The 16110-nt window shown below is 38.9% G+C and overlaps 1 protein-coding gene across 1 annotated transcript in view; it reads right to left on the bottom strand.

Moving 5' to 3' along the window:
* Window positions 1-8287: 8287 nt before the first annotated feature.
* The window catches only part of LOC147236624 (general transcription factor II-I repeat domain-containing protein 2A-like), a 33452-nt gene continuing 25629 nt past the window's right edge, over window positions 8288-16110 (bottom strand). The window contains exons 2-5 of the mRNA XM_086162927.1: window positions 11947-12083; window positions 11270-11842; window positions 8487-8604; window positions 8288-8362 (exon numbers count right to left, since the gene is read on the bottom strand). Of these exons, the coding sequence (XP_086019053.1) occupies window positions 8288-8362; window positions 8487-8604; window positions 11270-11842; window positions 11947-12083 (903 nt within the window). The remainder of the gene's footprint in view (window positions 8363-8486; window positions 8605-11269; window positions 11843-11946; window positions 12084-16110) is intronic.

Genomic DNA, 16110 nt, shown 5'->3' with positions numbered 1-16110 from the left:
TCAGTTAATACCAGGTGACTCTGAAAAACTAGATATTGCAGATGCGCCATATGGCCAAAAGTATTTGCTCACCTCCCTTGACTTGTATATGAACTTAAGTCACATTCCATTCCTCATCCATAGGGTTCAATGTGACATCAGCCCATCCTTAGCAGCTATAACAGCTTCATCTCCTCTGGGAAGGCTGTCCACAAGGTTCAGGAGTGTGTTTATGGGCATTTTTTTACCATTCTTCTAGAAGCAAATTTGTTAGGTCAGATACTGATGTTGGATGAGAAGGCCCGGCTATCAGTCTCCACTGTAATTCATCCCAAAGGTGTTCTATCAGGGTCAGGTCAGGACTCTGTGTAGGCCAGTCAAGTACATCCACACCAGACTCTGTCATCCATGTCTTTGTGGACCTTGGTTTGTGCACTGGTACGCAGTCGTGTTGGAAAAGGAAGGGACTAGCTTCATACTGTTCCCACAAAGTTGGGAGCATGGAATTGTCCAAAATGCCTTGGTATGCTGAGGCTTTCAGAGTTTCTTTCACTGGAACTAAGGGGCCAAGCCCAGCTCCTGATATACAACCCCAAACCATAGTTCCCTCCACCAAACTTTACGCACAATGCAGTCAGACAAGTACCAAGTAACTCATACACATCCATCAGATTACCAGATGGAGAAGCGCAATTCGTTACTCCAGAAAACACATCTCCACTGCTCTAGAGTCATGTGGTGGCATGCTTTACACCCCTGCATTGCACTTGGTGATGTGTGGCTTGGATGAAGCTGCTCGGCCATGGAATTCCATTCTGTGAAGCTCTCTGTGCCCTGTTCTTGAGCTAATCTGAAGGCCACATGAAGCTTGAAGGTCTGTTGAATCTGCAGAAATTTGGCGACCCCTTTGCACAATGCGCCTCAGTATCCGCTGACCCCACTCTGTCAGTTTACGTGACCTACCACTTTGTTATTTAATCGGACTGTGGAAATTTCACGACTGGATTTGTTGCACAGGTGGCATCATATCATAGTGCCATGCTGGAATTCACGGAGTTCCTGAGAGAGACCCATTCTTTAAGAAATGTTTGTAAAAACAGTCTGCACGTGTAGGTGCTTGATTTTATACACTTGTGGCCATGGAAGTGATTAGAACATCTGATTCCAATTATTTGGATGGGTGAGCGAATACTTTTGGGCCATATAGTGTATTTATTGTGAACCATCCCTGACCCTGGCAGCTGTCTTTGTACAATACCCATTAAACATATCTAATGAAAGAAAAGCAAAATCTTATTGAGTTTTGATTGACAAAAATATTCACAAAATAGCAGAATGATGCAATTTGGTAAAACCAATTTTTTTTTTTTTTTTAATGTTTTGAACAGTTCCTCTGTAAATTCATCCTTCGGAAAAATTGTACCCATATTTTCAGACCAGGCTCTGTTTCTTGCAATTGTATAATAATTTTACTGCTAAGTTTGTACTGTTGCAAAAGTCGAGTATGTCGCGCAATGACAGCTGATCTTATAATTTTCACATCTTGAATTAAAAGTTGTCTCTACTCTGCTTATATGCTGATGATCGTGTGATGTATTGTTAACTCATGGAGTAAATGTGTTACAAATTTCTGGAGGCTCATTTGATGTCTCATTGCCGGAGACTTATATACACTGATGATCAAATTCTGTTTTTGGATGTAAAGCATTGAACAGTCACTTTATCATTTCACCATATTCACAAAGTAACTAGTTTTTGGGATATTCATTCTTCCTTTTGTGGGTTTTTATCATTTATTATGTGATTATTATTATCATTTGTTATTTATATATTTATTCATTATTGTTTTGTGGGGGCATTGGACCTTGTGGGGAAATACCTGATAGCTCTCTGAATGGATTGGCAGGAAGTATTTGACATATAATGATGGAGCTTTTTGAGTAGAATTACCCCCTGTCCCCTTTTTTTTTAATCAACAGTCTCCATCAAATCAATGTTTTACTTTGTTTGCTAGGTTAATACATAAATATCATGTTTGTTAAAAGAGTAGAAAAAAACAACAACATGTGGACAGAGACATTCTGTTAAAGACCTTCACAGTTCCTAAATGATGCATAATAAAAGCACTGGGGATCTTCTTTCCACTACTTCCTACACCAAATGGTTGACCTTTGCTTTTGGATAATATGCCTTAACAGCTATCGAGTGGGCTGTGATTGATGCAATCTTGTACAGAAATTCTTGCCCTCTTCATGTTAATGTGCAACTCAAATTATAAACCAGTCCGAGTCAAATGTGAAATCCCTTTGGTTGGGATGTACTTGAAAAACATGAATATTTTCACTATAGAGCGCTTTTCAAACTGATTCATACTGTTACACTCGGGCAAATATAATCTGTGCTCATATAACCCGTATTATTGTCCATTGAGAGAGACTGGTGTCTTCGTCAGCACACAGGGTTAACTTCAATATACTCTCTCTTCATAGCCAGAGCAAAATAATTCACAAGTTGGTCAAGAAGCATTAATACAAGTGTATTTATTTTAACAGTGTCAGTACACATGAAAAACATTGCCTCTTTCATGCTTTAGCTCAGTGTCTGCCATATAATATGATACTACCCACCACATCCTAACCTTTAAGTTTTGCCCCAAGTAACCTCATCTAACGTGATTCTCTTAGTGTGGGTCTTTATCTGTTTTATAGCATTTTTTTGGATAGTGCGTTAAAAAAGGAGCCTAAGAGAAACACAAGAAATCGTGGTTCAGATTGATTTCGTGAAAAACTTGATTACATACAGAAATCGCATCAATCCAAAAAAAAAGGGGTTGCTGATAAGGGAGAGAAGCAACAACAAAATTATAAGATTTATTCTAATTAGGGAAACTGTGTTCACCCTCTTCTCTCAGCTTTGGTAATTGCAACTAACACTAGACTCGGAGACACCTACTGCTATCCCTGATGAACAAATCCCCACAAGTGGAATGCATGAAAATAAACAAATTAGCTGCTTTCTCTTGTTGTTCCCGAAAAAAAGATGTCTGTGATATATACAGGGGAAAAGAAAGGTCGATGGTAACAGATCAGATCAGATTATTGAAATTGTCTCCGTGTTTTGCAGAAACAAGTTAGCATACACGTGATCATGATAGAAAACCTGGGGCAAAGGATTGCAATGAACCAACTTCCAACCCTTGAATCACTTCCATGTATCTTCATAAAATAGCTTGAAGAACAAACATCATGACACCTACCCTAAATACAGACAGTTTAGTGACTGTAGATAATGTATGTTTTACAGCACATTAAAACGGCTTACGTGATCGCTGTTTCCAATTTCTTCAAACAAAAGCGCACTTATTTACAGGATGAATGCTAATGACTAATAATAGCATTTAAATACATTGGATTCTGAAGGTAGCTTTGGGAGCTTAGACATACCTGCTAATGCTATCAAATTAACACGGTGGATATATTTCTTTGCCGATGAAGAACTTCATCAAACATAAACGGTTATCGCAGCAACGAATACTCATACTACAGAGGTTTCATAATGTGTATTATTTTACAGTGAATGAGATTATTTGCATGTGCATTCCCACACATGGACACATCTTGAGAACACCGATGATTTTTTTTGTTTCTCATATATATTTTTTTAAAGTGGAGAAAACAAGTTGAATGCATTTACTTTTGGTCAAACTGCAACCCTGGTTTTTATCTTGGGAGATAGAACAAAAACACAATTAATCACAATTAATGGTTTTGGAAAATTGGCTTAACAATCTTTTTAATCTCCCACACTAAAGCTTGCAGTAATGCTATTTACCCTTTCCTTTTTCCCGCCCAGGCACTTATGTTTAAACAAATAATCAATGTAAAATAGAACAGTTACGCAACTTTAAAATTCCTGACCGACTGCAGATCTCACTTGGTACATAGTATTGTATGTTTTGAAGGAAAGAGGTTATTATTTAAAGTGACAGCATAAATTAATCCACATATTTTTCATGTAAATTGATTATTTTTTCCAAAATATTAACTGATTATTGAGAAACAGAGGGTTATACAGTGTTTGATGACATATATACAGAAGAGATACCTTTCTCGATAGTTCAAGGTGGTTAAGAGTGTAATCAGTGAACAGGAAACTTCTCGCTCATGCACGGTGTGCCAGGCACTCCTGGGATTGCATTCAAACATAACTAATCTTGCTGCGGGGTGCTCACTGCAGCCTGCTCTCGTGGGATGAGTAATCCAACTATTGGACATGAAAAACAGATCTTCTTTAGTTTTCTTAATGTTCTTTTCTATTTGGACAAAGACTTGACTTGGGTTTATGTGACCATCAGACTAAATATTTTATTCTTTTTAATTTATTATCATCTATTATAATGATTATTAGTAGTAGTAATAGTATCATCATCATATCATCATCATTATTCTTATTACTGCTGGTAATGGTAAATGCCTCCGCCTAACAGAAGGTAGGTCCCTGGTTTGATTGCAACAGGAGGGTTTTCTTTGTGAAGTTAAATGGTCTCCTCTTGTCTGTGGATTTTGTCCGGGTTTTCCAGTTTACTTCCCACAGTCCAAAACCATGTAGGTTAATTGGAGATGTGTGGATGGCAGAGTGAATTGTAGTATGTAAATGTGACCCTGTGACTGGTCCAGAGCTTACCGAGCCTCTTGCCAAATAACAGCTGGGATATGCTCATACCCCCCGTGACACTGAGTGCATAATAAGCAGTACAGATAATGAATGAATGAATGAATGACCCGGGAAATGTGAGTGTAAAACGGCTCAAGTATCTCATCCCATCCTGAAAAAATAATCTAATTATTTCTAGTGCTGTGTATCAGTCTTAATTATTTTTTTCTCAATTAAGAATGTAATGGTTACAAACACCAGTGAAGATATTTTGAACTTGATATATTTGCAGAATGCAAACATATGAGTACTCCGCTCTGGCCACAATACTGCATTTACTCACAATGTTCTGTGTAAGTCGTCTCGCTGCCTTCAAGCCATGCTCAACTTTCAATTGTGGGACTGGTTCCAATTACAGTCCATTGAAGCCGCTTTAGTATTTGCACATTTTATTAGAAATGCAATTATCAAACTATTTCAAGTCTCCGCTGTAGAACTGACAACATGCTATCCAAAGAGCTTGGAGAGCAGCTATAGTCTCTGGGGGTGGAACTGTGCCTCCTCTTCCATCATTAAATACATAATGGCCCAGATTTTGTTTGCTCTCAGGCTGTGTCAACACCGACTGCAGGCTCTGGTTGACAGCGCACTTCAAAGTGAGAAATGATCTCTGAGCTCCGGTTATCATGGTCGTGCTTGGTTCCAATTTCTTTTCACACAAAATGTATACGATGCTTGTTTGGCAGCCCCCGTATTATTAAAGCTCATCGCATATTTTCTGATATGCAACCATTTTGCAGCTGTTTTTTTTTTTTTCATGGAAAGACTAAGATAAGTGGTGATGACAAGACTGCATTATATGGAAAGCGATGGAATATAAATGGGCTTCTAACAATGTTAACCAGTTTTATAAAAAAATAAATAATCTCAAGTGTTTTTAAACTTTGATGTATCTTTTCTAATGTAATGACTTTGCTCTCTGTGGGTCCTAAATTGTGACTCACCAAATATAGCTTTGAAGTTTCCTCATGCATGAAGATGTCATCTAAAATGAAATCACTGTTACTCATCAGCTTTCCCATTTGAGCTCATATGCTTTCTCAGTGGTAACTAATCCCACTGGCCATTTAGTGAACCAGACCACAGACGTTGCTGCTGTGGAATATCCGTGAATTAACCCTTAACACAATATCTTTGATAATGTGTATATCTGATTTATAGAATAATTAAATATTCCATGAGCTCAAAAATCTGCTCTGATCAGGTTATTGTTGATTAGTTTTTAATTTGTTTTAAGATTTCATTATCACCGCCAGTGAATGTTGACCTTTTCTTTTTTTTTTTGGAGATTCATTTGCGCTCTTTGATAGGCCATATTGTAGCCTTCTGAAATTAATTATCTAGTATTTTGGGGGAAAAAAAAGGCTTAATCCACTGTTTATTCAAAATATGGCTACGTTTAGGGTGTTGGTGTTTTCTGAAAAGCTTGTAAGGATGACAATCACAATTATTTTGAGAAGGCGACAATATGGGTTCATCATATACACGATTACATTCTCCATCTTTTTAGGATCTCTGTGACAATCAAAATTAATTGTACTGTACTTTCATTTGAGTTACCAACAAAGCTAAAACAACAACATCTGTTACATATGACAAAAGGGATTTGTGGATGTAATACATTTCAACAAAAATTGTTCAGTAGGAAAATACAACAAATGACAATGATTGAAAAACACTGTGAATGAACAGTATGAGAAAAAATTGTGAGATAGTAACTTGTGTTTGAAATCAACCTGTTGCTGTAATTTTATAATTTCAGGCTTCTTGTTGAAATATTCTTGTCTTCGCAACTGGACTTTAATTTCTTCACTTAAAGACGTTTCACCACTCATCCTTTTCAATTCTGAACTGAAGAAGCCTCTGTATGAATGATTAATGAAGTTAAATGTTTTAGTTACAACTTCAACAACATGATTCACTTTTAACACTGACTTGCACAACACTTCCTGATGTATAATACAATAAAAAAGGTCATTTCTGCTCAGATTCTCTTTAAAAGACCAACTTTTTTCCTGTGAGATTTGGGCAGCCATCTGTTGTCATGGCCACCAGTTTGTCCCATCTCAGTCTCAAGTTTTCGACACATGAATTTACCTCTGTTAAGAAATCGCTCCCCATTGCTGTCGCTTTCATTGACCGCATGCCTGCCAGCTCCTCCGTGATTTTGAAGTCTGCATTGATCCCGTGCCCAAAGATGAGCAGCTGGGCAGTGTTCCGCATATCACAGCTCTCATCCAAAGCTGGGGAAAAGTACTCATAGTCATCCTTCAGTTGAAGCTCCAGGTTTTTCACTATGCCCTCAATCATTCTTGTTATGTTGGGGGCAGGAAAGGGAGACGTTCTCAAAAAATTCTCTTTTTTTCGGGACATATTAGCGCAGACCAGTTCACCAAACACTCCTTCATAAACTCGCTCTTTCGAGCGATCTTGTGTGATATGACAAAACTTGTCTTGACTGCTGCACCTCTGGATGCCAAGCGTTTTGTAAAAAGTGTTTGTTGAGTTTGCAACCTGGCTCGCAATACAGGCGACTCAGTGGTGCGCTCTTTATTTGAAAAGTTCTTGTATTTCTCCTCATGGTTAGTCACGCAGTGACGATGGAGATTGTAATCCTTTAATAGAACCACTTGTGCAAAACCAACTAAACACACGGCTTTACCTGTGACTTCTGCAAACGAGTATTTTGCATTCAGAATCAGCTTTTCTTTTATTTACCTTAAGTACCATTTTGAGGGATCAGGGATATTTTACTGCTACCATAACCTGTAACTGTGTTGACAGTAGCATCAACGTGCATGCACCCATAAAAAATGTGTCAACCCTTTTCAAAATAAAAAAATGTTGCATCACAACCACACCAAAGTTGGAGGATACAGCGCAGATACTCATCCAGGCTCTAGTCGTCTCTCATCTGGAATACCGCAACTCCCTCCTTGCCGGTGCCCCAGCAGTGACCATCAGGCCTCTGGAGCTTATTCAGAAAGCGGCAGCCCGCCTGGTGTTCAACCGTCCCAAATTCTCCTACACAACTCCCCTTCTTATGTCCTTTCACTGGGTCCCTGTAGCCGCCCGCTTCAAGTTCAAGACCCTGGTGCTCGCCTATCGGGCAGACCGTCTTATTTCCAGGATATGGTCAAGCCACATGTCCCTACCCGTCCCCTCCGATCTGCCACCTCTCGACGACCGTCCATCCCATCACTTGGAGAACCTGAGTGCCGATCGAACCGGTCTCCACTCTTCAGTTTTGGCTCCTCAGTGGTGGAACGAACTCCCGAAAAAGGTCAGAACAGTGGGGTCGCTGCCCATCTTTCGACATGAGCTGAAAACATACCTCTACACCAAACACTGCCCTACTTATCGCATTTAGCCCCCAACCCCCCATGAAGAGAGGAGAAAAAAAAACAAAACAGGAAAGGAATGTATGTATGTATATAGTTCTGAGATGGCTATTTGGTAAACTGGTCACTTCTGACTTTCAACTACTGGTACTTCGGATCTTCGGTGACTGCATTGCACTTTTTAAGTCGCTTTGGATAAAAGCGTCTGCCAAATGACTGTAATGTAATGTAATGTAACCAAAGTACTTGTTTATTTATGACTGGTAGAACATGGGCCGGACAGTGACGCCCAATCGCCTGTATGTGGCCAGGTCTGAACTAGAGTAGAGCTGTGAGTTTGGTAAGCTTGTTCAGGGGTGACAAGCTTGATTGCTATTCATATCGAGCCTGCTGCTCGTATATTTACATATAGAAGTGGTAATAAAGTGTTTCATTCGTAGGCCATTTTTTAACCTTTTGTTGTCGAGAGACGTTTGTCACAGAGATGTGCGGTGTGCATTCACTGGTGGTAATTACCTCCTCCAGAGAGGTCGTCAACATGACGTACTTCACTTGCACGCAGGAACTATCTCTGCATGAATGATTGATTTTTATAAACATTTATATTTAAGAATTTGAATGTGGATATTTGCCAGTATTCTTACTGAGGCACAGGTCCATCCTAGATTTTTTTTGCCTTTGTGATTTTGCTTCAGCAAAATAGTTCATTTCACTGGATATTGTTGGCCATGACATTGTTTTTTTTGGCATTTAAGGTAAATCAGTGCTATCAAAACTCACAACAAAAAAAAAAAATTTTGCAAAATAACTTTTACCTCATCTATATAGTGTGTAACCTATTTTATTTATTAGTTTGAATCCTCATTATGACTTTTGATATCTAAAATTCTTTTTTTTATTTTCAATCTATTGCACTTTCCTAGATATCATTTGTAACCCTTGATAATGTTACCCAGTAGCAAAATGATCAACTCAAAAATAGGATTAGCATATTTTTCTGAATTATTTTAATAGCATCCTGTAAGTATTAACTTAAAGACTTACAGAATTGATCTTCTCCAGGCTCTTTAAATCTTTAATGAACATGAGTCAAATTCTCTAGCCCTTGTAGACATCTGATCCCAATCTATGAAACTTGAATACCCTCAGGTGAAGACATGGTACCCTGTTCTTCAGGGGACTTTGAAAGAGTCGTGGAATCTATTCTGAAATATAAAGGGGCTGTTCAAGCAGCTCGTGAGATCCTACAATTTATCAAACTGATGTCCATTTTACTCTGTGAAATTGAAAACAATCAATGAAGCGCGCGGTTGGAAATCATACTCCTCTCGGACATCTGGAGCTGGAAAATCAGAATGCAGAAATGAATCAATGCATGGATGAAGTGCAAAACCATGTGGTCTCACAGAAACATTGTTATTCAGTGCACCAGATGGCATTCTTTTTTAAATAAGAATAAACATGATTACTTGCAGCCAGCAAATAATCAAGATAGTGAGAATGCAAGCATTAAAAAACTCATATATACAACAGATATTATTTTCCATGCATCAACAGACTTCTATTACCTGGGAGAAGAGACTATAGTTTTGTAAACTGAAGCAGCAAATTTTGAATCTCTGTGATGCATTAATCTATCAGTTGCTGTGGAGCCGACCCCCCCCCCCATGGACACACACACACACACACACACACACACACACACACACACACACACACACACTATTTCTGCATTTTTGTCAATTTTCCATCTCCCTGCATTCCTCATTTTCAGCAGGGCTGCCCCATTCTAAACTTATTAGCACATTGCTTATGCTCGAAAATGCTGCTTTTACCAATTATTGTGGTGTAAGCAAACCATCGCCCCTTGGAACTATTTTTAATGGCCCTTTAATCTGAATAACCACAGACTGCATTGAGGACTTAATAATAACAGTTCTCAGTCATTCCCCAAATAATCTATCTCACTTCATACATCCTTGAGATGAAGCTGCTGCTCGGCATTACCCCAGAGAAGCTGTCTGGTTTGTCAGAAGCAATTGTGGAAGTGCTTACTCATCTGTGGGTTTACACACTGTGCTCTTGAACACCCACGACTGATCTCTCAGCAGACTGGACATGTACTGCTGTTTTCATGAAGAAAAAAACAAAACAAAAAACCTTGACTGCTTTTGACCTGACTACTTTCAGTGTACAGTAACATCAGGCACTGGGGGAGGGCAACCTGCCCTGAATGTCTGCCATGACTCCAAATGACCGTTTATTGGCCTTCATTAAACTAGCCGAGACTTAGAAGACTTATAACTACTCTAAACTCTCTCTTTACCAGGGGTTGGCAATTAATGTCAACAGGGGGCCGCATGAAAAATCTGAAATGTGTTGGAGCGCCAAACGAACAATGACTCTAATGATTTAGTCCTGCTCAAAATACATTTTCTCATTCAATCCTTTTTATATGCTCCACTTAAATCAGATTTTTTTGCTCATGAGGAATAAGAATACTCTGGAAATTTTTATAAAAATATATACATCGTCATTTAGGTTGAGGGTGAAATTATTAATAATCCTATTGAATTAGTAGTTTGAACAAAACAAACACAATCATACATCACTCTTTAATTCTATTTTTAACTCGTTCATTTCTACACAACTGTAATGGTGTGTATTATACAACAAGGGAATTTCTCCATTGTGAGATGAATATAGTCTTATCTTAAAGATGAACAACTGTATACATTAGCAAAAATTGATTTTAAGCATGTTTATAGTTCAGTTAAAAAATGTTCAGTGAGAAAAGTCCAATCTGTCTTGGGCTTCAACAAGTGCATTGAAATTTGCTTCAATGTCTGATGTGGCTCTGCGCAAGACGGCTGTGAGGAGGTCATCAGTAATGGAAGACCTGTATCTGGATTTGTTAAACTTCATCACTGAAAATGTCAGCTCGCATACATATGTGGATCCAAAGAGCATAAGAATCTTTCGAGCATCTCCTCATGAGTGGAAAGTTCTCCTCTTTGAGTGAAGAGTAAAAGTCAAGCAGTGGGACTGACCCAAAGCACTCTGCCAAAAGTGTGTCAGACTGCAAGACAATAAGTTCCTTCTGAACATCACTGGATGAATTATCAACACGGCAAGTGAAGGGAGAAGAAACCATGTGCATTTAACTCTCAACTGTTTTAAATTCTTGAAATTGCCTCAAAAACTCAGCATGCAGGGCGTCTAACATGGATGAGTACCTGTGGAGCTGCTCTGCTGATGGTGTAGCTTGCCTGAGTGTTGGCATTTGAGTGACAATATTATCTCTCAGTCGGTTTGACAGAAGCTGCAACTTCCTACTGAAAGCTGTGGCTGTTCTGTACATTTCATACACAAAAAGTCTGCTTTGCAGTTTGACATTAAGTTCATTCATCTGACGAATCCATTCGATAGTAAAACCAAGATCAGCCAACCGGTCTGCCTCCGAAAGCTGAGGAATGACATTTCCTTTCTTTTCACAAAACTCTTGAATTTCCTCTCTCACCTCCCAGAAGTCTTTCAGCACTTTTCCCAAACTGAGACACCTTACAGCTGTATGGTAGCCTATGTCATGGTGGTCAGTCTCATTTTCCTCTAAAAGTACAAGTTCTCCGTGATTCAGAGCTCTTGCTCTGATAAAGCTAACTGCTTTAGTTACAACTTCAACAACATGATTCACTTTTAACACTGACTTGCACAACACTTCCTGATGTATAATACAATAAAAAAGGTAATTTCTGCTCAGATTCTGTTTAAAAGTCCAACTCTTTTTCCTTTCAGACTTGGCCAGCCATCTGTTGTCACGGCCACCAGTTTATCCCATCTCAGTCCGAAGTTTTCAACACATGTATTGACCTCTGTTAAGAAATCACTCCCTGTTGCTGTCGCTTTCATTGACCGCACGCCTGCCAGCTCCTCCGTGATTTTGAAGTCTGCATTAATCCCGCGCACGAAGATGAGCAGCTGGGCAGTGTCCCATATATCACACCTCTCATCCGAAGCCAGGGAAAAGTACTCAAAGTCATTCACGCTGTCCTTCAGTCGTAGCCCCAGGTTTTAGCAATGTCTTCAATCCTTCATGTTATGGCCGGGGTGGGAAAGCGAGACGTTCTCAAAAGCCCCTTTTTTGCGGGACATATTAGCACAGATGAGTCCACCAAAAACTCCTAAATAAACTCCCCATCAGAAAATGGTTTGCTCTTTCTAGCGATCTTGTGAGATATGACAAAACTTGTCTTGACTGCTGCACCTCCGGATGCCAAATGTTTTGTAAAAAATGTGTTTGTTGAGTTTGCAACCTGGCTAGCAATACAGTGGCGCGCTCTTTATCTTAAAAGTTCTTGTATTTCGCCTCATGTTTAGTCACGTAGTGATGATGGAGATTGTAATCTTTTAACACAGCCACCAGAGCAAAACAAACTAAACACATGGCTTTACCTGTGACCTCTGTAAACAAGTATTTCTCTGTCCATGCCTTGTTGAAAATGCAGCATTCAGAATCTTTTTTCACCATTAGTCATAATATGGGGGGATTAGGGATATTTGGCTGCTCGCATAACCTGTCACTGTGCAGACTGTAGGATCAACATGCGTGCGCTCATAAACAAAGTGTCAAGCCTTTTCGAAATAAAAGAATGTTGTGTCTCATCCACACCAAAATACTTATTTATGTTTGGCAGAACCCGGGCCAGACAGGGGTGCCAAATGGGCCGTATATGGCCCACGGGCCGTAAAATGGCCAAGTCTGCTCTAAACCATTTTGTTTAAAAAACAAGTCTATAAAATATATTGGATGACATCATGAGTTCTTGCTTCTAGGACCAAGCACATCACATCACCCAGTGATTCATGCACTTTATGTGTCTTGCAGGTCACAAGAGAGTATACATTTAAGTGTTTTCACTGCTTTGACAATGCAAAATCCTAACCAAAATAAGGTTCTGAAAGAAATTCTAATGATTTTGAAAGAAAGCTCTGTCCTGCTAAAAAGAAAGAAAGCCAAAATCTGTCCAAATTATTCCTGGTAATTTCTGGTTGGGCTCCAGGCTAACCTTAAGATCTGTCTCTGATTGGACGGTTCTGACAAATTACACATCTACCAAAATGAAAAAGTGCTTTCTGGTAATGTAACTATAAAGGTTTGTTTTTTTTATGCTGCCTTGTTCTCCGGCTCATGCACACAATTTATTGTGTACATTAAGGTATTAAATGTTTACTATTTATTTCTGTATCTTCTTCTTCGCTTTTGTCTTTTCAGGGCTCGCAACAGCGAATCAACCTTCTCCATCTAACCCTAATCTCTGTATCCTCCTCTCTCACACCAACTACTTTCATATCCTCTCTCACTGCATCCATAAATCTTCTCTTTGGTCTTCCTCTAGACCTCCTGCCTGGCAGCTCCAATTCCCGCATCCATCTACCAATATATTCACTATTCCTCCTCTGTACATGACCAAACCATCTCAGTCTGCCTTCTCTGACCTTCTCTCCAAAACATCTAACATGTGCTGTTCCTCTGATAGACTCATTCATGATCCTATCCATCCCTGTCACTCCCAAAGAGAACATTAGCGTCTTCATTTATGCAACCTCTAGCTCTGCCCGCTGTCTTTTTGTCATTGTTACTGTTTCTAGGCTATACAGCGTCGCTGGTCTCACCACTGTCTTGTACACCTTTCCTTTGAGTGATGAATACAAAATGAGGCTGTTCATAGGCCGAACTTTTTTTCTTTTTTCTTGAACTGTGATAGATCATTTTCCGCTTTGAAGTAAGTAGTTGTTTCAATTCCTAAATTGAAAATGTAAATTAGCGTGATATGTAAAAGACTGTTTCTAGTGAAATATATAATATTTCCATCCATCCATCCATCCATCCATCCATCCATCCATCCATCCATCCATCCAGCCATCCATCCATCCATCCAGCCATCATCTGCCACTTGTGCTTCACTCAGTGTCACGGGGAATGCTGGAGAATCGGGCAAGAGGTGGAGTTCACCCTGGACTGGTCACCGGTCAATCCCAGGGCCATATATCATTCAAATGTAATGTAAAAGAAAATATTTTGAATGTTACAAATGTAAGTGTAATGGGTCCACAGAATGCATTGGAATGGTTTTGATGATGCAGAAAGCACTGCAAGATCTCTGAAATGGAATAGAAAATGTCTTACTAATAATAACGGAAAAAATATTTATTTTCAAAGTAGATATACTGTATTGGTTCCTCTAGACATCGCACCAACATTAATTTAATTTAATTTGATAATGAAGGTGCTAAAAAAATGTGTAATTTCAATGTCTGACATTTGCAAACAATTCCCAGCAACTAAATTCAAAGGGCAACCACAGTGTTTATTGTAAGGGCTTTCACAATGTATTAACATGTACAAACATCACAATAATTATCACCAAAGATATTAAGATATCTTATTACTCTGATATTCCAACATTAACATTTTTAAAATAAATTCAAACATGTTTTTTGGGATTTGACCTCTCCTTCAACTGCCTTCCCTGCTACATCCTGACTGGTAGAGTGATAAACTCTTTGTTTCCAATAAATTACTTAACATTTTACCAACTCCATACAAAGCAGCTTTTCTCGTGTCATTGTTTTGCTACTCTGCTGGCATATAGTTTAGCTATTCTGTAAAACTTTAATCTCTCTGCCAAACAACAGGAGTCACAAGACAACACTTTTGTAAAATATATATGGGTGAGTGTGTGTGGGTGTGTGTGCGTATTCATTATGCATAATGAAAAAAGAAGTATTTCAGCAGACAGGGCTTTCCCTCAGGGCTGCACCAAACTTTATCTCTGATTATATGCAACCCGCTTTCTTCCACAGAGCCTTCTCTCCTGTGTGGCTCTGGCCTGCAGTTCCTATAAGTCAGCAGTTGTTAGCGGTGAGTCATGCACAGCCACAGAAAATGTTTGCAGATAGCAACCTGTTTGAGCACAAATGCAGTTTCAGCCAGAGGTTTTTTCGAGGTGCCGTTTATCCTCCATCTGATGTACTCTTTGAAATGAATTAACACATCATTTGTTTTCATTTTCCATTTCAGTTTAAGTCAACTGTGTTGGGCATTGGTAATTAGGTTAATTAATTAGCTGAATAATTTCCCCGGTTGTAAAGTTGGCCAGCATCTTTGATATCTGGAGAGGTAATTGTGTTGTGTAGACATGATGGTGGTTAGCACATCTGCCTCACAGTAAGGAGGTCCTTTGTTTGAGCCCTGTATCTGCTTGGGTGTCCCCAAGATCCTCGCACAATCCAAAAACATGTAGTGGGGCAATCGAATGATTGTATGTCTCTATATGTGGCTCTGTGATCGGCTGTTGACCAATCCGGGGTGAAGCCTGCCAATCCCGACAACTGGGATAGACTCCAGAACCCAACTCCCCTGAGTGCAGGATAAGTTTTATAGAGAGTGAATGAGTGAATACTGGCTGGTAGCATTTAGTAGATTCATTCCACAATTTCTTCCAATGGTGGTAACCCATCTCGGATAGCAGTGATCGAGACACATTGAACATTTTTAACATTTTAAAAACATTTTTGGACATCTCTATAGGTAACAAGCAGGTAATATGTTTTCAAGCTTAATCTTAGGAAAAATGAATAAATAACGAATTTAAATATTCATATATAAATATGAATATATATATATGAAAAAAAATCATATATATATATGTACATATGCATGTTTTACACATATAAATATATGTGTGTGTGTGTGTGTGTATTTATGAGTAATTATTTATGAGTGTGTGTGTGTGTGTGTGTGTGTATAGGGAGGGCTGTTCTGAACTTTACATTTTCATTTTGCCTATTTCAGTATTTTGCATAATGTTTTTGTAGAATGCCTGGCCATTACAAGATTATTGTATTTTTAAGTGGCCATCACAAAATGAGCAGTTTCTGTCAGGGGACTCAGTGTAGATATCCATCACAATTTTGTTTGAGTATCCTTTAAGACTGGTTCCAAAAACAGAATAATTAAACGCAGATCCTATATAAAACAGGACACAGGTCAGAAAGTTTATGAGTACAAACTTCA

Source organism: Fistularia commersonii, chromosome 2 (assembly GCF_037954325.1).
Source record: "Fistularia commersonii isolate RoL2024-O1a breed Wild chromosome 2, RoL_Fcom_v1.0, whole genome shotgun sequence".
Lineage (NCBI taxonomy): Eukaryota > Metazoa > Chordata > Actinopteri > Syngnathiformes > Fistulariidae > Fistularia > Fistularia commersonii.
Note: the sequence above shows the minus strand (reverse complement) of the source record. Positions and strands in the feature narration are given on the sequence as shown.